This window comes from Podarcis cretensis (genome assembly GCF_951804945.1).
Source record: "Podarcis cretensis genome assembly, chromosome: 15".
In the NCBI taxonomy this organism is placed as follows: Eukaryota; Metazoa; Chordata; class Lepidosauria; order Squamata; family Lacertidae; genus Podarcis; species Podarcis cretensis.
This window is the reverse complement of record NC_137185.1, coordinates 690,121-710,899: the sequence shown is the minus strand read 5'-3', so window position 1 is coordinate 710,899 and position 20,779 is coordinate 690,121. Positions and strand designations below refer to the sequence as shown.

At 51.3% G+C, this 20,779-nt stretch overlaps 1 protein-coding gene across 1 annotated transcript in view; it reads left to right on the top strand.

Annotated features, from left to right (window-relative positions):
• The window catches only part of DPH1 (diphthamide biosynthesis 1), a 36,938-nt gene extending 17,345 nt beyond the window's left edge, over positions 1 to 19,593 (top strand). The window contains exons 6-12 of the mRNA XM_079955759.1: positions 1,310 to 1,431; positions 6,859 to 6,927; positions 11,970 to 12,126; positions 13,855 to 13,955; positions 14,835 to 14,913; positions 15,526 to 15,660; positions 18,662 to 19,593. Coding sequence (XP_079811885.1) covers positions 1,310 to 1,431; positions 6,859 to 6,927; positions 11,970 to 12,126; positions 13,855 to 13,955; positions 14,835 to 14,913; positions 15,526 to 15,660; positions 18,662 to 18,775 — 777 coding nt within the window. The 3' untranslated portion in view covers positions 18,776 to 19,593. The remainder of the gene's footprint in view (positions 1 to 1,309; positions 1,432 to 6,858; positions 6,928 to 11,969; positions 12,127 to 13,854; positions 13,956 to 14,834; positions 14,914 to 15,525; positions 15,661 to 18,661) is intronic.
• The last annotated feature ends 1,186 nt before the right edge of the window (positions 19,594 to 20,779 follow it).

The window sequence follows — 20,779 nt, the reverse complement described above, 5'->3', positions numbered from 1 at the left end:
CGGCTCTGACTGTCAGAAAGATCTTCCTGATGTTGAGTCTGAATCTCCATTGGTTCAGGTCCTTCCTCACAGAGCGGCAGGAACCAGCCTTGCTCCAACTCCCTTCCGATATTTGAAGACGGCTCTGTGCGTCACCTGCCTTGCATGGCACTGGAATTTCAGGGTACGGGGGGGGGGCCGCCTATGCTTTGTGGAGACCCTGAAGAGCCACACCAGGGAAGCCTTTTCCCCAGTGTTACGGAAAAATCTAGGTGTGAGGCTGCTCAGTCCCCCAGCTCTCCAGTAACTCTGTTACTGTCACCCAAGACAGCCCGAGCGAGCGTCACAAAGCGGGTGGCAGGCAGGGAGGGGTCCCAGCAGGGCCTGCGGAGCGCCTGGGTGGGCAGAGATGGATGGGCGCCGGGCGCCGGAGCCGCCTGAACACGGCAGCATTGGAGCGTTAAGGAGGCGGGCGCAGCTCCTGCCCTTTTAATTGATGCCTTGCCAAGCCCCACGTGGCCCAGCCCGGTTCTCAGGGGGGAGCCCTCCTCGTCACACAACGTGACAGTCGTGTGCCCAGCTCCCATCCAGGGTGGTGCTGAGCCTCCAGAGCACCTCTCTTTCTCAGTCAGAGAGATGGCCGTTTATCCAGCTTTGGGGAACTGGAGCTCTCAAAAGTAATTTTAGGATTTGTCACGTCTTTGGGGTGTGTGTGTGTGTGTGTGTGTGTTCCTGGTCAAGTCCCTTTTCTTTTGATTTTTATAACGTATATAAAAGGAGAGAACGTTTAGGGCAACGGACAAAATTGGAATGATGGGAAACAAAGCCATAAAACAGGCAGGGAGAATGTGTACAGTTGCAGGCGGGTTAAAATGAGGAAGTCCAAGTAAAGAGTGCCAGCATTTATCTGAGGATCCAGTTTGGTTCCAGATTTGGCAGCCTTGGAATGAGGGTCGCCTTGAAAAGGATCATTCTCCTGCATTTGTAAGAGCGGAAGGACAAGCCATATTAAAGGTGCCGGGAAGCTCTAGTCCTCGTCAGAATCCATTATTTCCTCCATTATTGCTCTGTTCCAAAACTGGTGGTACCAAGTGTCAGATTTTGGGCTGTTTTCTGTTGAGTCACAAGCAACTATTTGAGCTGCCAAGATAATAATTTGAGGTCTCTTCCTTTGACAATACCTCTGCATTGATAGGAGGTTTGGTGTGTTGATTTTATATTGTGAAATTCCTTAAGTTGGGTTGTATATGTAATGACACCGGTGAGAACAACTGTTATTAATCTCAGCCCCTGTGTTTCTGCGTCCTCCTTCCTCCCGCCCCCTTGACAGGCTGCCCGGCAGGCGCTCCAAGCCGAATACTCCATCTGCACCCCGCAGTGCAAGCCTCTCTCGCCCGGGGAGCTGCTGGGGTGCACAGCCCCCCGCCTGGCCCAGGCCACGGATGCCATCATGTGAGTAGGACCCCTCGCGTGGGCCTTGCTTGGGATCGGGGCTCTTGGCTAGATAGATGTGTTGGGATACAGTGGACATGGGTGCCTTTGGGGCTGAAGTAAAATCGCTGGAGGGTTGCAGCGCCTGCTGTGGCTCTAGAGACCGATGCAGGAGAGACATGTTTCGTTGCATCTGGGCCAGAGGAAGATGCGTGTATCTATGGTTTGGCAAGATCAACGGTATCACGGATCACGTTTTACAGACTGCAATAATGCTCAGCAAAAAGTCACACACAAATGCGAAAAGTCAGCCTTGAGCTGTGTCTCCGTTATGCATGTGAGCCTAGCCATATCTGGGTCCTCAAAGGGTCCTGTTCCTCCGTCCCTTTTCCGGTCAGTTGTACCTTGGAAGTCGAACGGAATCCGTTCCGAAAGTCCATTCAACTTCCAAAACGTTTGGAAACCAAAGCGCGGCTTTTGATTGGATTCAGGAAGCCCCTGCACCCAATTGGAAGCCCCATCGGACATTCAGCTTCCAAAAATAGTATGCAAACCAGAACAGTCACTTCCGAGTCTGCGGCGTTCGGGAGCCAAAATGTTCGAGAACTAAGCTGTTCAAAAACCAAGGTATGACTGTGTAGGCAAGTGAGTTTTGCCAGTTGTCTGCTGACCAAAAACCTCACACGGGTTCTTTTCTTTTTGTGACTCAGACATTACAGGCTATTTTCTGGGCAACGGCCAAGTTCCACGCAGTTTTCGTGCCGTAATTCAAGAGATCAATCTTGCGGGTTCTTCCGTTTTTGTGCTATGGAGAATTTCGCAGGACCCAGAAATCATGTGGGATAGTTCATGTGGGGGAATTGATCTGGGTTAACCTCCCGCAGCATCCGTAATGGTACTGGGGGCTCAGGTTTCCTGCCCTGACTCAACTCCGAGCTGAAGGGACAAAGGAGAAGGGGCCCTCTGAGCAGATGCAGAGTGCCTTGCCCTTTGGGTTGGGAGCTTCAGGAATGCCGCTCCACAAAGCTTGGCTGGTGGCGGTAATGTCCTATGGGTGGGGGCCGGGGAAGGTCCCAGAGGCCAGGTATCATTGGGGTGGAGGGGGGCACATTTGCAAGCCCCATGCCCAGAGACTGTGTGGTGCCTCTCGGCCTGCAGAACCCCACAGAACCCCCTTGTGACGTTTGGAAATCTTGATGGAAGTTTTTGAGAAGTTCTGGCTGCTTCTGCCATGCACCTTTTGGTCCTGGATCGACTCCTGTCTGTGGAAGGCCTGGGTGGGACTTTGCCCCCCAGATGTGGGGCCAGAGAGAGAGAGAGAGTGCGGGGGGGGGGGGAGAACTTGGCACTTTGGGGGAAGACAGACGACTCTGGGCCTGATGCGGCAACCCCATTAATTTTCTTTAAGGACAGCGAATTAGCCGGCCCCTGCCTCCCGCACACCTAATTATGAGAGGTAATGGAAATGCTTAATGCGCTGTGAACGGCGCAGCAGGGAGACAGAGGGAAATAAATAACGCCCCCCCCCCATTCTGGGAGGAGAGTGGGTGGGCAGGGAGGGGTTTTTTGCCGCCACGTGGCCAACCTTCCCCAGTTTCCCCTCCTCCCAGAGGAGCTGGATAGGTTTGGGATAGTCCTGTTCACAAGCACAGCCAGGGTGGGGCTGCCTTCCTAGGAGTTCAGAGACGTACAGAATTCTGGGGTTGGAAGGGACCCCCCAAGGTCCTCTAGTCCAGCCCCCTGAAAGCTGAACTCTGCTGCTCCCGTTGGGGACCAGCGACTAGATTGCCTCGTGAGTCAGGGCAGGCTGGGACTCCAGCAGCAGCAGCAAGAGGAGATGCGGAGGCAGAGGAGGCTGCCCACTGTACCCCTGTGTGATGCCTAGTTCTGTCCTGGTGGCTGCCTTCCACCAACAGATGGAGGGTTGCCTCTAAGTACCGGGTGCCATTAGGCTGCTTGCTCTTGATGTTGGCACCACAGGGTGGGCCTGTCCGGGGAGGTTCCCCGTTGTGTCTCTGCCCTGGCCAAGTGCAGAGCAGCATCCGAGGGGCATCTTTGAGGAGGAGAGGTGCTTCGGGGTCTCATAAGACGCCCTGAGACTCTGACGGGGCAAAAGGGGGTCTCTGTTTGACATCTGTTGGGTGGGGCTGGGAATGACCCCTCCCCAAATCCCTGGAGAGAGGCTGCCAGACCAGACTCAGTGGTCTGGATCCATCCAGCGACGCTTCTGAGCGTCCCTCCAAAGTTAATTAAATTTGGCAGCAAGGAAGGCGCACGTCAACTATTAGATGCCAGTGCGGAGTCTCCGGCGTTGATGGATGGCGCTCGCCGGAGCGGGACCTCGTACCGCCAACGGCCACTCGGAGGGTTATGTCTCGGGATCTGGAGAGCGATGAGTAGCCCTGGCTCCTTCTGGACCCCACAGCGTGCCACAGCCTCTGTTTCTTCTGGTCGGAGGGCTCACCTTTTGCCCCCCGGGGGCCACATTCCCTGGTGAGCAGTTTCCTGGGGGCCGCCTGCTTTTGTCGGGTGGGGCGACGGAGGCGACTCTTGGCTGTAGACTACAACTCCCATCAGGCCCTGCCAGCATATATTGCCTTGCTCTGTGTCTGATAGGAAGCACCCCCCGTTCTGGCAGTGGCTGATGGGAGTTGTAGTCCCATCAGGAGGGCGCCATGTTGGTGATGCCTGCAGGGGGTCCATTTTTGCAGTTGTGCAGAATTTAACCTTTGTGGCGACCTCTCGGGACGGTTTATCGGCCAACAGGGTGGAAGTTCTTTAACTCCATCCCCGGGTTCGGATGGGAGAAGGATTTCTCTGTCTCTTGTCAGGTTTGTAAAATGTATTCTATGTATTATTTGGTTTTTATCTCGTCTCCAAGGAAATCAAGGTTCTCCCCTTTCCTCGTTTTATCCTCTCAACAACCCTGTGAGGTAGACCAGGCTGAGAGACAGCCACAGGCCCTGCAGTCAGCCACTGAAATGTTGCTTTTGAGCCAGGCCCTTGAGCCCAGGGGTGGCTATTCTGTGAGCTCCCAGCTCCCCTCATTTCTCACCAGTGGCCCCACAGGCTAGGGGGCCATTCGGAGCAGGGGCGTTCAGCAATATCTGGAGAGTGACAGGTCAGCCACCCTCTGGTTGGCTGCTGTGCCACACTGCAGTTTCCCGAGAGAAAAGCAGCACCCAGTGGCCATGAGTTCCGCAGATCCATCCCTTCCCTTTCACAGACCTTCCACCTGCTTTTGACTCCTCACCCTCTGAGACTTTGGAGGGCTTCTCCCTCGTTCCGCAAATGGGCGACAGACCCTCCTCGCCTCGGCCCCCTCCCCTGCCCTGGGTGCTGCTGCCGCGACCAGCTCAGGCTCAGTAATTATTTTGCCCGTCTCTTGGGCGGACGCTTTCAAAGAAAGCAGGCAAATTAGGTTTGATCCTCCGAAATGTCATTCCACAATTAAAGGCAAAAATCTAGTCAGGTTTTCTGTCCGGATTCATTTTCCGACCCCTCACTCCATTAGGGCAGCCGAACGAAAGAGTTTGAGATGTAATTGCTGACTCGGAATCTGATTACAACGGGAAGCGAAGACTTCTACCTCGCTAAGGACCCGTCCTGGCTCTCCCGGGGGCGCTCTTGCTGGGGACGGGGGTGCTGGGTGCGGGTCCTGGGGAGGAAACAGGGTGGAGAATCTGGCACAGGGAGGACTATCCAACTCAGCGCTGTCTGCACTGACTGGCAGCATGGGCTCTCCGGGGTTTTGGAGTGGGTTCTCTGCCAGGCCTACCTGGAGATGCCAGCGGGGGTCAAACCGGGAACCTTCTGCCTGCTAAGCTGTGTCCCTTTTCTTAAAGAAAAGAACCCAAGAATCTAGTCCTCATGGTCCCAAATAAAGGCGTGATTTAAGCAGGGACAAAAGAAGCTGCCATAATTGCGCACAGCCAGCTCCATGTAGCTCAGCCGCACCTGCTCTGACTGGCAGCATTCGCTGGCCCCTGGGGGAGCAGGATGCTGGGCTGGATTGGACCCGTTTTGGCTCTTCTGGTGGTGTTCTTATGGAACCTCCAGGTGCAGGGGCAGTCTATCTCAATTCCAAGGTGCTATGGGGCATTGAGCCCCTGCGAGAACAGGACACTAGACCAGATGGGCCCCCTTGGGCCTCATCTCTCAGAACTCCACCTCCCACCGTCCCTAAACACTGGTCCTCCTGGCTGCGGGGAGTTGAAATCCACCACCATCTTGGAGGTGGGGTCCGTGTGTGTTTTCGACAGGCTGCCCCTCCCTGTTTTATATAAAAATTCAAAAGTCCATTCTGGAGAGTAAAAGGGTCTTGCTTCATTGGCGCGAAATGGTACCTCCACGTTAAGAAGAAGCCTACCCACCTGCGTCCCCCGTTGCCTTTGGAAAGAACGTTTTGCTGGCAAAACAAACAGGACGCAGTAACAAAGAGCCAGATTGTGTTTACGTGTTTATACTAAAGTTCCTTGCTTGCCTTAAAAAAAAAAAAAGATATGTTTTTGCACAACGAAAACATCAAGGTGTAATAGCAAACGGAAAAGCACGATCCATTTTTAAAAATGAAAATGCAGCGTTAGCAGGAGCAGCGAGAGAGTCTGAAGGAAAGGAGCCTGAGCGGCACGGAGGGGGGCCTCTTGAGAAAGCCAGATTGGTGCAGGCGAGGCTCCTTTTGGAAGATTCAAGACAGATAAGAGAAAGTCCCTTTTTTGCACAGCGCAGTTAAACTGTGGAACTCCCTGCCACAGGAGGCTGGGAGGACCACCACCTTGGATGGCTTTGGAAGAGGATTGGGTGGAGGCAGAAAGAGCTCTGGAGGGCTCCCTACCAGGATGGCTCTGCTCAGAAATGCTTCTGGATCCCAGTTACTGGAAACCACGCAAGGGAACAGGGCTCTTGGGTTCAAATCCTGCTTGGGAGCTTTCCATTGGGGCATCTGGGTTCCATTGGGGCACCTGGCCATGTGAGAACAGGATGCCGGACTAGATGGGCCACTGCCCTTGCTTTCCTTCAGAACAAATGGTGGACCCTCTTCGGCTCGCTGGAGACAGTGGGTACCCAGAGGGGCTTGTTTTCAGACGCCCTCCCTTCTTGGGGGTCTGGGGCAGAAGGCAGCCTGGTGGCCCTTCTTGCCATTGGCTCTGTGGAGCTCTGGGAACCGCCCCCCCCTTTGACTGGCCGCCACCAAGTCAGACCACTGGGCTACCTAAACAGAGAGTGCAGCATTCTAGTCCTCATGATTCTAAGCAAGGGGTTTGCTTCAGCAGGAAGCTCCCTTGGGCAGAGGCTGGCAGCGACTCTCCAGGGTTTTAGGCAGGGTCTTCCCAGCCCTGCCTGGAGATGCCCTTGGCAGTTGGACCCAGGACTCTTCTGCATGCCAAGCAGGCCCTCCTGCACTGAGCCACAGCCCTTCCTTACCTTTCCTTTCCTTTCCGTTTCCAGTTACCTGGGAGACGGCCGTTTCCACCTGGAGTCCATCATGATTGCCAACCCAGGGATTCCTGCCTACAGGTATTGGAGGGTGGGCAGGGGGTGGGGGTCCAGGGAGGGGCTGGGGAGGGAGGTGTGGCCTGGAGATAGGAGGTGTGGCTTGGGAGGAGGCGTGGCCTGGAGATAGGAGGTGTGGCTTGGGAGGAGGCATGACCTATAGAGGATGTGGCTATGGAGGAGGCGTGGCCTACAGGGGGTGTGGCAAAGGAGGGAGGTGCGACTTGGATATAGAAGGCATGCCTAGGTAGGAGGCGTGGCCTGGGAAAAGCATCTTGGGGGCCAAAAAAGCCTTGAGCGCCACATCCATCCCAGCCGTGTGGTTCTCCACTTCTGTAAAAGTGCCTTCCTTGTTACAGAAAATTTAATTTCCAGGGGGCTTTAGGAGCAGACGTTGGGCTGGCCTGATTAGGAGGTGATTAGCCCAGAGGACCTGCCTCTACAACTCCCATCAGCCCCCGCCAGGCACGTCATAGACCAAAATACCCAGTCCTGTGCGCCCCAGCCTTCACCCTCTTCAACCCTGGGCCCCCCAACACCTGCTGCCTGCTCCCACCCCAGCCCCTCGCCATCCGCTCTCCTTAGGACCCCAGTGCAGCCCCTCCACGTGGGCTGATTTCCCGCTAAACGGGCAGAACAATCTTGTTAAAGGCCGGCCTGGGAATTCAAGGTTGGGCTGAGCAGGAAGGACAGCAAACAGTGATTACCAGAAGGCAAACAGGAAGGCAGACGTCCACCTTCTGCTCGGGAAGAGGGAGTTTGCGCATGGGGAGGGAACAGAAAAGGAGCCGACTGAATCAGGCCAGTGGCCCACCTGGGACAGCAACTAGATGCCCCAAAGGGAAACCTGCAAGCAGAATTCGAACACGAGAGCAACTCTCCCCCTCCTGTGGTTTCCAGAAACTGGTCTCCAGAAGAGGGCAGGGCAGAGCGATCCTGGCTAGTAGCCCTCTCCTTCTCCCTGAATTTGTCCAAGCCTCTTTTTAAGCAATCCAGGTTGGTGGCCGTCATGTACCTCCAGTGGAAGGGAGTTCCACAGTTTAACAAAGATCTTCCTTATACCTGACCAACACTCAGCTTCATTGGACATGCACAAGTTACGGCATTAGGAGAGGGAGAGAATAATTTTATAAAACCTTCTGTCACGCTGCCTCCAACTCACCTTTCCCCCATACTAAAAAGTCCCCCAAACGCTACAGCTGAGTCTCTCCATCTTCAGGGCCATTTGGGTGGCCCTACTCAGAACCTTTTCCAAATCCACGATAACCTTTTTGAGTTGTGGCAACTGGAACTGTGCGGGTTTCCTGAAGGCAGTCGCTTCTTCCACAGCCCAGCGCAGGGGTCGGATCCTGCTTGCAGCAAAGTTGGCCTACGTGTGTGCGCTTGGCTCCCTGTTTTCTTTCTGCTTTCTGGCCGCGACGGCTGTGCTCCTGCCTCCTCTGCTGGAGACAGCAAGGCCGGTTGCTGCGACTTCTGGCTAGTAGCCATGGGCCACCCTCTCCTCCTCCTATGTAAGAGCCTAAAGGATCGGGCCAGTGGCTCATCCCGTCCTTCCTCCTGCCCTTGCAGCTAGCCATCTTGGCCAGTAGCCATGGGCAACCCTCTCCCTGCCCCCACACCGCAGGAAAGGCCTGATTTCCGCAGGCGGCCACGCTCCGCTGCGCTCTCTCTCCCCATCGCCGCTTCCCTGGAAAACGGGTGATTTGTTACCCGGCTTGGCAGAGGGAATTTTAATCAAGCTGCGCCTGGGCTGGGCCGCCTCTCTGCCCCATAAAGCTGCCGTCCCCCCCTGCCTGCCGCTAACAAACGACCTGCTCAGGAATTCAGATTTGGGCGGTGGGCAGGCCGGGTCCCAGCAGAGCGGCGGATATTTCATCGGTTCTGAGCAGGGCTCATCATCGCCTCGTTTTATGGCCCCGCTCTGCTTCCAGAAGAAGGGCGGCCGGGGGGGGGGGGGCGTAATGGGAGACCCACGTTTCTGGAGGTGCTTGTCAAAATGTTTAGATTTCGGATGGGAGAGGGGTAAACTTTAGAGGGTGCTCTGCTGGGCGGCGGAAAATGGGGGGGGGTGCTCCCCCCCAACACACACACAAAATCCCCCACCTGGTACAGCCCCATTCCTTTAGTACAACTGCCTCCCATTCCAAAGATGTGATAAAAGCTAGACGGATGTGCTGCTATTATTGTTGTTGTTGTTGTTGTTGTTGTTGTTGTTGTTGTTGTTGTTGTTGTTATTACAACCCTGCAAGGGAGGCTAGGTTAAGAGATGGTGACTGGCCCAAGGTCACCCTGTGAGCTTCATAGCCAAGTGGGGATTTCTTTTTTTTTAAAAAAATAATTTTTATTCATTTTTCAAACACATAATAAAAACAAAGCACACAACAGAAAGTCAAAACACAAAACAAAAACATACAAAACATTTAAACAAATATAACTTCAAAATTGTATTTTCATACCCTTCTTTCCTTCGACTTCCCCATACCTCCCCATCCCTGCATCCTTGTTTTATGATTCTTTAGCAACCCTTTGGTCAATTTATCCTGATTCCCTTTCATTAAATTTCCTTTAGTTTTTTTAGTTACAGCTGTAATTCTCTGTTTCTTACCCCTTGACATCTTAGCATTCCTCAATTTTGCAACAGTTTTTAAGGTATATTTTAAATTTCTTCCAGTCCTCTTCCACTGTCTCCTTCCCCTGGTCACGGATTCTGCCCGTCATCTCAGCCAGTCCCATAAAGTCCATCACCTTTGTTTGCCATTCTTCCAGAGTAGGTAGTTCTTGCATCTTCCAATACTTCGCCAGTAGAATTCTTGCTGCTGTGGTAGCATACATAAAGAAAATCCTATCCTTCTTTAACACCAATTGGCCAACCATGCCCAAGAGAAAAGCCTCTGGTTTCTTAGGAAAAGTCCACTTAAGGACTTTCTTAATTTCATTGTAGATCATTTCCCAGAAAGCTTTAATCTTCGGGCAGGTCCACCAAAGGTGATAAAAAGTACCTTCAGTCTCATTACATTTCCAACATTTATTATTTGGCAAATGATAGATTTTTGCAAGCTTGACTGGGGTCATGTACCACCGATAGATCATTTTCATTATGTTTTCTTTTAAAGCATTACATGCAGTAAATTTAATACCGGTAGTCCATAACTGTTCTCAGTCAGCAAACATAATATCATGACCGATGTCTTGTGCCCATTTAATCATAGCTGATTTCACCGTCTCATCCTGTGTGTTCCATTTCAACAGCAAATTATACATTCTTGATAAGTTCTTAGTATTGGGTTCTAACAATTCTGTTTCTAGTTTTGACCTCTCTTTCTGAAATCCTATTTTCCTGTCCTGTTTAAATGTCTCATTTATCTGATGATAGTGCAACCAATCTCGAACTTTGGGCTTTAATTTCTTGTAACTCTGAAGTTTAACCCTTTCACCCTCATATTCTAAAATTTCACAATATTTTGGCCATTTAGAGTCCATATTAAGCTTTTTCACTTCCTTAGCTTCCATTGGTGACACCCACCTGGGAGTTTTACTTTCCAACAAATCTTTATATCGAATCCAAACATTATACAATGCTTTCCTTACAATATGGTTTTTGAAGCCTTTATACACCTTTGCCTTGTCATACCATAAGTATGCATGCCAACCAAAGCTATTATCATACCCTTCCAGATCCAAAATGTCTGTGTTCTCAAGAAGTAGCCAGTGTTTCAACCAGCAAAAAGCTGCCGATTCATAATAAAGTCTTAAGTCCGGCAGGGCAAACCCCCCTCTATCTTTTGCATCAGTTAAAATCTTAAATTTTATTCTGGGCTTTTTGCCCTGCCAGACAAATTTTGATATGTCTTTCTGCCACTTCTTGAAACAGTCCATCTTGTCCAAAATCTGCAACGTCTGAAATAAAAATAGCATTCTAGGCAATACATTCATCTTAATAGTAGCAATTCGGCCTAACAAGGAAAGTTTCAACCTTGACCATATTTCTAGATCTTTCTTTACTTCTAACCAACATTTTTCATAATTATCCTTAAATAAATTCACATTCTTAGATGTTAAGTTTATCCCCAGGTATTTCACTTTTTTCATTATTTCCAAACCTGTTTCATTCTGAAATCTCTCTCTTTCCTCCATTGTTAAATTTTTTCCCAACACTTTCGTTTTTTGTTTGTTCAGTTTAAAACCTGCTACTCGACCAAATATTTCAATTAATTCTAATACTCTTTTAGTACTAGTGTCTGGCTGTTGCAGGGTCAATACTAGATCATCTGCAAATGCTCTTAGTTTGTAGTGTCTAACTCTGACCTGAATTCCTTTAACCAACTGGTCCTTTCTAATCATGTTTAACAAAACCTCCAGGACTGATATAAAAAGCAAGGGGGATATTGGGCATCCCTGCCGTGTACCTTTTTCTATGAATATTTCTTCCATTACCACATTGTTTACAATTAACTTAGCCAAGTGGGGATTTCAACCCTGTTCTCCCAGGTCCTGGTCCAGCGCTCTAACCATGGTGCCGCGCTGCCTCTTTGAGCACGTGCAGAGCCCAAAGGACGTCAGAAGAGCTCTGCAGTGTTGGGCCAAAGGGGGCTTAGCAGAGACCCAGCAATTCTCCAGCTGTTTGATCCAGACAAAAGGCAGCTTCCTGTTGAAGCAGCCCCTTTAATCATGAGGACTAGCGTTTTGGCTCTTTCGTTTTTTGAAGGGAAAGGGCCCTGGGCTCAGTGGCAGAGCACCCGCTTTGCCTGCAGAAAAGTCCCAGGTTCAGTCTCCAGGGGCCTCTTCAGATGGGAGAAACCTCCTGTCTGACATCTTGGATAGCTGCTGCTGCTGCCAGTCAGTGTGCTAGCCCTGAGCCAGCCAGACCCCAAGGCCTGACTCTGCATCAGGCAGCTTCAGGTGTGCATAGAGGATGCCACGTTCTGTGCTTGGGAAGTGCATGGGGGGGGATGCCGTCGGTGGGAGCTGCTGCCTGCCTGAGTTCAGGCCCTGCGTCTTTCCTTTCTCCCGAGGTGGGGGTCCCTCCCCACCAGCCTCTGACCCCTCCCCTGCCCCCCTCTCTGCAGGTACGACCCCTACAGCAAGGTCTTCTCGGAGGAGCACTACGGCCACGAGCGCATGCAGAGGACGCGGAAAGAAGCCGTCCGGGAGGCGTCTCGCGCCGGAAAGTGGGGCCTCATCCTGGGGACGTTGGGGCGCCAGGGGTCCCCGGCCATCCTGGAAGTGAGTTGCTCCCTGCCTTGTCCCTCCTCTGGCGGTGGAGGGGGAGGATTCCAGCCTGGGGGGGGGGAATGGGCGGGGCCAGGAGCAAACATGGGCGGAGCAATGTGTCTGGATTTCTCCCTTGGGTGCAGCAGGCTGGTTCCTGCATTCGCTGCTTCTCCCCTCTCCGCCCAGGGAAACTGAGACAGGACCTGAGTTCGAGGATACGGCGCGGGTTTTATTTTTATTTTACTTTTGTATGATAGAGCAGTATGCCAATACTTTTAGGAATAAAATGAGCTATGGAACTCCCTGCTGACTGGGGTGCGTCTGGTGCCTTCATTGTCCAGCTTTTGGAGAATGTCAAAGGTGCCCCTCTTTGCTCTGGCTTTTGACACACAAGGTGTATATTTTTAGGGCTCACCTGTTTTCTGCCGTTGTTTTAAGAGGGACGCGGGTGGCGCTGTGGGTTAAACCACTGAGCCTAGGACTTGCCGATCAGAAGGTCGGTGGTTCGAATCCCCGCGACGGGGTGAGCTCCCGTTGCTCAGTCCCTGCTCCTCCCAACCTAGCAGTTCTAAAGCGTGTCAAAGTGCAAGTAGATAAATAGGTACCACTCTGGCGGGAAGGTAAATGGCGTTTCCGTGCGCTGCTCTGGTTCACCAGAAGCAGCTTAGTCATGCTGGCCACATGACCCGGAACCTGTACGTCGGCTCCCTCGGCCAATAAAGCGAGATGAGCACTGCAACCCCAGAGTCGGCCACGACTGGACCTAATGGTCAGGGGTCCCTTTACCTTTTTAAGTTATTTTAAAGTGTTGTTTCAGGGTTGTTGTTAATGCTACCACCTGCCCTGGTATCTTAGGGTGGAGGGCAAGGAATAAATCAACAGAACCATAGAACCATCATATGTGAAGGAGCCCTCCAGCGACAGAGATCAAATCCTGTCCTCCCCCAGCCTCCATTCCCCCCCCTGGCCATCTCCTGTCCTCATACAGAGTTCTTATTACATTCTTAGCTGGGGGGGGGGGCAGAGGGCAGGTGTCAGAGGCCGCGATGCTTCTGAATGCCATGGTAAAGGCAGGAGGCTGGACTAGACAGACAGGTCCAGTCGGAGGCCTGCTGTGATAGCAGAACCTCCACACCCAGGGGCAGTCTACCTCTGTGTACCAAGCAATGGGGAACAAACAGTGGAGAGATGCTCAAGTGCTCAGGTCTCTTTGGGGCGCCTGGTTGCCCACGGACCGGGTGCTGGACTCGGGGCCCTTCCAGGAGGGCCGTTAACCGGATCCTTCAGCTAAAATAAGCCGCTTAGCGACAATGGTAAATAAGTGGTGTATAAGTTGTTGAAATAAAATACAGTCGTACCTGAGCTCCCAATGCCTTGGGAGTCTAAACGATTGAAAACTGGAAGTGACTGTTCCGGTTTGCGAACTATTTTTGGAACCCGAACGTTTGACACAGGTTCCGCTGCTTCCGATTGGCTGCAGGAGCTTCCAATCGGAAGCCGCACTTTGGAAGTCGAACGTTTCAGATGCCAAACGGACTTCCGAAACGGATTCTGTTTGACTTCCAAGGTACGACTGTAAAGGAAAAGCATGCTGGAATAGAAAGTTTTTCCGCAGACAAAGAGAGAAGGAGCCTGGTGGACCTTCCTTGCAGGGGAGACATGTTTGGTGCCACCACCATTAAGGCTCCGTCTCGGGTCCCAACCTCTCTTCTCTCCGTGCCCCCCCCCCCCCGTCTGCAGCACTTGGAGTCCACCCTCCGGTCCTTGGGGCGCCCCTACATCCGCCTCCTGCTCTCGGAGATTTTTCCTGGCAAACTGCAGCTGTTCCCCGATGTTGAGGCGTGAGTATCAATGGGAGCCGTGGGTCAGAAGACACCCCCCTTCCTCTCCCCTCTTTGGCATTCTTGGTTCTGCTCCCCCTCTTCATTTAATCCCCATAACAACCCTGTGAGGGTGAGAGAGGCAGCAACTGGCCCCCAAGGACACCCGGTAAGCTTGATGGCTAAGTGGAAGGATTCGAACCCTGGTCTCTCCCAGGTCTTGTCTGACATTCTGACCCCTGCACCACACTGGGACACCTGAGGCCTCGTCTTCCCCCATTTCATTGTTTGTTGGGGCATTTCAGCCGCCCTGCCCAGAACCGTGGTGGCAGGACCCTGGCATTGGGCAAGCTTCTTTTCTGTTTTTAAAAGCAAAGCCAAGGTTCTAGTCCACCAGGTAAGCAAAGATTTGTTCACTTATTTATTTCATTAAAAAAATCCAAATCCTGCTTGACTGTAAAATAAACCCCCAAAAACCTCAGAAAGGAATAAAACAATGAAATTTTCAGTTAAAAAACAAACAAACAGGCACTTGCCTTTTCTGAAATACCGTAATTAAAAGATGTAATCTTGCCTTTCCAATAACATGAACTCCATACTCAATGGAGCAAAATGCAGAGCAAGCATTAAATAAAACATATCGGAAATCCCAGCAGCAAATGAACCCAAAGCAGGCTTGGAACAGGCAAATCTTTGCTGGGCCTTTTGTCCTCCCAGCAGCCCTGTGAGGTAGGAGAAGCTGAGAGACTGTGGCTGGCCTAAGGTCTCGCCTTCCTAGCTGGGCGGATTTGGCCCATTTGGGACCTTTTCTTCCTGGGGATTGAGCCTGGGTCCTTCTGCATGCCAAGCAGGCACCCTGCCCTGTGGCCCTACAGCCCCTCTTCCTCTTCCTTCCTGCAGGTGGGTCCAGGTGGCTTGTCCCAGGCTCTCCATCGACTGGGGGGAGGCCTTCGGAAGACCTCTCCTCACGCCCTACGAGGTAAGCCAACGACAGCATCCGCCTTCCTCCTAACCTGAGGTGGCTGGACTCCCGCCTCCCATCATTCCCTTGGCCTTGAACCTGCAGCCCAAACCACAACAGGATTCAGTACGTTTCCGAGCACAATTCAAAGTGTTGGTGCTGACCTTGAAAGCCCTAAACGGCCTCAGTTCAGTATACCTGAAGGAGCATCTCCACCCCCATCATTCTGCCTGGACGCTGAGGTCCAGCACCGAGGGCCTTCTGGCGGTTCCCTCACTGCGAGAAGCCAAGTTACAGGGAACCAGGCAGAGGGCCTTCTTGGTCGTGGCGCCCGCCCTGTGGAACTCCCTCCCATCAGATACAACTACCAGGCTTTTAGAAGACATCTGAAGGCAGCCCTGTTTAGGGAAGCTTTTAATGTTTGGTGCATTACAGTATTTTAATAGTTTGTTGGAAGCTGCCCAGAGTGGCTGGGGAAACCCAGCCAGATGGGTGGAGTATAAATAAATTATTATTATTATTATTATTATTATTATTATTATTAACCCCCTCCAGTCAGGGAAGGGTCTGGAGCCACCAGGATCTTGACCCCGTCCTCCCTTGCCCTCTTTTATTCCCCCCTCTTTTCAGGCCGCCGTGGCTCTGCAACAGGTTCAGTGGCAAGAGACCTACCCCATGGATTTCTACGCCAGCCAGTCGCTGGGGCCTTGGACGGTGAACCACAGCAGCAGCCGCCAGCCGCAGAGGGGGAGCCGGGAGAAGGAGGTGAGGGGTGCGGCAGCCCTTGGGGGGCTTTGCATGTGGACGGGGAGTGGGCCAGGGGTTCCTCCTGGGCACCTTCCTGGGCACAGGAGCCCTTGCACTCTGGCACTTCTGTTTCATAGATTTGGAAGGGACCTCAAAGGGTCCTCTATTCCAGCCCCGTGCAATGCAGGAAGTGGGGCTTTGGAAGGCCGCCCGATTCTCTTCATTTGATCTGACTGGGGATCTGTATTCTGCTTTTCCTGCAGCAAATGTTGAGCGCGAAGCAACAGCATTAGTTAGAAGGGGAAAAAAGGCATTGCGATCTCTATAATATCAAACGCAGCAGCATATAAATAAATAAAGCAAACAGCAACGGACTCATCAAAACAATTGATGCAATTCAGTCAATTCATAGTAATTCACAGTAATAACCAGCGGCAAAGTGCTTTCATGCGCCTTTCGAAACTGCAATCCCTGGCGGGGAAGCGTTTCTGCTCGGAGGGCCGCATTCCCTTGCAGAGCTTCCTGAGGGCCGCACGCCAGTGGTGGGCGGGGCAAGAAGCAAAAGTGGGGGGGGGGCAGCAAAAGCCCTCTTTATCCTTGGACAGGAGCCGGCTGTTTTCTCTGCCCTCCGCCTCTCCTCCCGCAGGCTAGGCAAGAGGCATGGGGCACCTTTGCAGCTGGGCCAGACCACTGGAGGAGGGTGCAGCCTGGGGGGGGGACTTTGGGGGCCAGAGAGAGAGGTGTGGGGGCCACGTAAGGTTCCCCACCCCTTACAAGAGCAGGAGGTCAGCATTATTCACTATATCCCCCAAATTTCAGGGGGGAGCAGGGGGCTGAATGGAGACCCAAAGAGCTCATAGCATTTGAACTGGGACTTCCTGGTTCACAGCTCAGGGTTGGATCCCCCGCAATTTCTGTATTGTAGTTCAGTCTCCAGGCACTCTCTGCTCTGGCTGGCAGCCGCTCTCCACGCTCTTGAGGGGAAGGCTCGGTCGGTGGCAAAGAGCACCTGCTTTGAGTGCAGAAGGTCCCAGGTTCAGTCCCCACTTGCGGCATCTCCAGGGAGGGCTGGAAGAAACACTCCCTGCCTGAAACCCTGCAGAGCTGCTGCCAGTCAGTGTAGGCAACACTGGGCTAGATGGACCATGGCAGTCAGTAGCCATCTCACCAGTAGCCCTGCCCTTTCTGCTTGTCTATCAAGATCCCTCTCTTTCCCTTAGGGTGACGCCTGTGGCTTCTTAACTGGGACACACAGGCCTCAGGTCCCTTGTCCTGCTGGCTGGGTTGAACCTGCAGAAGGAAGCCCCATTTCTGCGGTTCCTTTCCCAGGTTCTCGCACTCGGCTCTCTGCGCTTCACTTGCAGGGTGGCATCTCCCCCTAGCGGCCAGTCAGGGTGGGGGGCCTCTCACTTTTGGTGAACTGTTTTCCATATAGTGGGAGTTGCATTAGTGCAGCGAAGGCGCAGCCAGAGAGAGGACCCAGGAGTCCTACATCCTTAGGGTTCTTGGATCAGTTTTTTCTGTTCTATCCGCCTTCCCTGCTAACACAGATCTGGCTTCTACCATGACAGTTTCATGTGCAATGGACAATTTAAGCAGAGGTTTGATGGCCCCCTGTTAGGAGTTCTTTGGCTGTGATCCCTGCATTGCAGGGGGGTTATTTTATATATTATTAGGTTTATAAGATCTCAGGGGGGCTCAGAAGTGTTGGACTAGATGAGATTGGGATCACATCCAACTCTACTATGCTTTGATTCTGTGATTCTATTTAATAGCTAGCAACCTCATTCCTGAGGTTGCTCAGGAAGTCTAAGAACACCCCATTGCACAAAATCAGCCTTGCAAAATCAGTGGCTAAATTGCGAGAGATCCAGTCCCCCATCTTGGATCAAAATGCGTTGAATTGCATTTATATGCCACCTTTTCCTCCCAAGGAGCTTGTGGTGATGTGTAAACAGTTCTGCCCTCCTTGTATACTCCCCACCACAACGCTGCCAGGTCGGCTTGGCTGAGAGGCAGCGACCAGCCCCCAAAGTCACCCAGTGACTGTCACGGCCGAGGGCAGGGACTTGGGACCCTGGGGTCTCCCAGGTCTGTGTCTGATGGTGTCCGATGGTATCCAAACACAGACGTAAGGCTAATTCTAAGTCTTGGGAAGCACCATGCAAAATTTGGTTATGATGATCTTAATAAAATAATAATAATAATAATAATAATAAATTATTTATATCCCACCCTCCCCAACCAAAGCCGGGCTCAGAGCGGCTAACAGCAGTAAAAATAACAGTTTACATTAAAACTAATTGATTAATTGAAATACATTCTAAAATCCATTCATTCTAAAATCAATTCTATGGGCTAGAGTTCTATGAGGATTACCAAAGGGGGGTCAGGCTGTGCCCTGGCCAAAGGCCTGGTGGAACAGCTCTGTTGTCTCGCAGGCCGTGCAGAAAGATGTCAAGTCCCGCAGGGCCCTAGTCTCTTGTGACAGAGCGTTCCATCTTGAATGGAGTATCCAGATACATACCAGAAAAATAGCTTTCCAAACTGTATGCTGGATCTAGCAGTACAGTGGTACCTCGGTTTACGAACTTAATCTGTTCCACAAGTCCGTTCTTAAACCAAAGTCGTTCTTAAACCGAGGTGTACTTTTCCTAATGAGGCCTCCCGCCATCGGTGCCCTTCCACCGTTCAGATTCCGTTCGTAGACCGAGGTAAAGTTTGCTAACCGGAACACTACCGGTTTTGCAGAGTTCTTATACCGAATAGTTGGTAAACAGGGCTGTTCTTAAATCGAGGTACCACTGTACTTAATAGTCAGTAAAAGGGACCTTCCTGAGTTCCTATTGAAATCAACCCTGAGGACTGGAACCTTGCATTTCTTTTTAGAGTGACTCTGTACTCTCTGACAAGGCAGCTTCCCGTGTTCCTGTTTAGATCTGCCCTCAGCTCAAAACCATGAGGGCTGGGACCTTGCCACGGCCCCTTCAGCTTCTCAGGCGTTGACCAATTCTTGCAGGTGATCCCGGCCAAGGCCACGCTCCAGCCCGAGAAGAAAGCCTGTGGGCGCTGCGACTGCCAAGAGGAGGAGAAGGAGAAGGAAGAGGTGCCGCTGCCCAGCCCTCAGCCTTGAGGCTCCGCGCCAGACCTGGGGGGTTCAGGCAGGTCCTGGGACCACACTGAGCTGTCGGGCACAGAACCGGCTTGGCAGCACCCCTGAGGAACAGCAGGGCTGGCACTCTGGGGCACAAACACCAGCCAAGCCCCGAGGATGTATCTCCAAGGGGGCAAGCGGCCGTTGCTGCCCTGCAGTGTGGGGGCGAAAGTCTAGCCCACTGGCTCCCCAAATGTGTGGGACTAACTCTTGGGGGGCGGTGGGATCACCTAGGGGTGATAAGAGGAAGGGGGCGGCAGGGGGCGCTGGAGGAAGCCCCTCCGAGCTCATGCGCCGCTGTTTTACGATTGACCAGACTAGAAGCTCGAGTGAAACTTTTTCCTCGCTTCGTTTTTAAAGGTTTACTGCTCTTACCACTTTCGAAGCTGTTTTCCTTTGGGGGCGTTTCTTTGCATTTACAATTCTGCGTCATCCCAAGATGGCCAATTATTGGTAATAGCTATCGGTTTTCTAATAAACTGGTTACCATACGTCTGTAGTAGGTGAAGGTTTGTGCCTGTTTGGCGAGTACAAACCATACGCTATAAATTTCCTTCTCACTTATGTTTTCCATCATTAGAATGTGTAAAATAGTTTTCATGCGTTTCTCCTGGAAGACAGCACTTTATGCTTGGTAATCATTAAAAATGTTTCCAAATATACATATATTTCTATTTTTCCTGCAATATTCTTTGATGCACATTCTTTTTTCAGCTCCATGATTAGAGTGGAGCATATATTTATTTTTGCCTATGTTTATTTTTTTGAAATAAATGTACAATAAATCATTGCCGTTTTCATTTTGTTATCTTCTGTAGTGGGTCATGCAAATTGCTATTGTTTATAGGATAGGGCAGGGGGCACTGGGGTGAGTTTATGGAACCAAGGTGCCAGGGGCCCCCAAACATTTGAGAAACCCTGGTTTATCCCCAAGCTTCCAGCTCTGGAGCCCTTGCACTAAGAAATGGAGGGAGTGTTTCATCTATCTCTACTTACTGTCAATCCATGTTTATGACAATATTTTATTCTCTTCCCTTTTGCACTGCTTTAAATGTGTATTCCATCCTTGACCTTCCTTTATAATGTTTTATTTTGACGTCTTTTAAGATAATATTGCTGTTTCCCTTTAATTATGTTGTTTTAAATGTATGTTCTATATATGATTTCCTTCTGTCAAGTTCTATTTTGGAATGTTCTGTATGGTATTTTAATGCAGGTTGAGAACTTTTTCTTACAAATATGAAGCGGTATAGAAATGAAATCAGTCATAAAAATAATCCAGGAACATGTCTTGGGAGAAACTGCTGGGGTGGGATGCTTGTGTTGCAGGAATTTATGTATAGGTTGGGGGGGTGCCCCTCCAGCAGATATCATGTACATGCAGCCCACTACCAAAATCAGCACAATCACTTTTGTAACTTTGTGATTTGTCCCCACAAAACACTTCATCACAGTTTCTTCCTATCTTTTCAAAGGGCCTTTGCTGCACGACACCAAATGCAAGAATTCACTGATAAATGCATCTGTGTACTGGCTCACTGGGAAAACTTCAGAAATTCATATAGGCATATGATCTCAGCTACTCAGCAGCCCCTCTGCCTGAGTGATAATCCCTGGCATCCTGATACCTGAGTGCCAGACAGGTAGCCATTCCAGAAATACCAAACCCAGATGAAGACAAAAAGGTGTGATGAACTTGGCTGTGAAACAGGGAAATGTGAATATCTTTTTTGTTACACTTGATGATGGGTGTTTGGTGGAGGGCAAGGAGAACCATGGGGCAGGGTCGAGGATGTTCAGATTTCTGCCACCAGACCTCCCCTTTCATGATGTAACCGTGATGTATGAGTGATGTAGTTTTGGGGGGGTGTAACATGGGGATTGTTGTTGTTGTTTAGTCGTGTCCTCCTCTTTGTGATCCCCTGGACCAGAGCACGCCAGGCACTCCTGTCTTCCACTGCCTCCCAGTTTGGTCAAACTCCT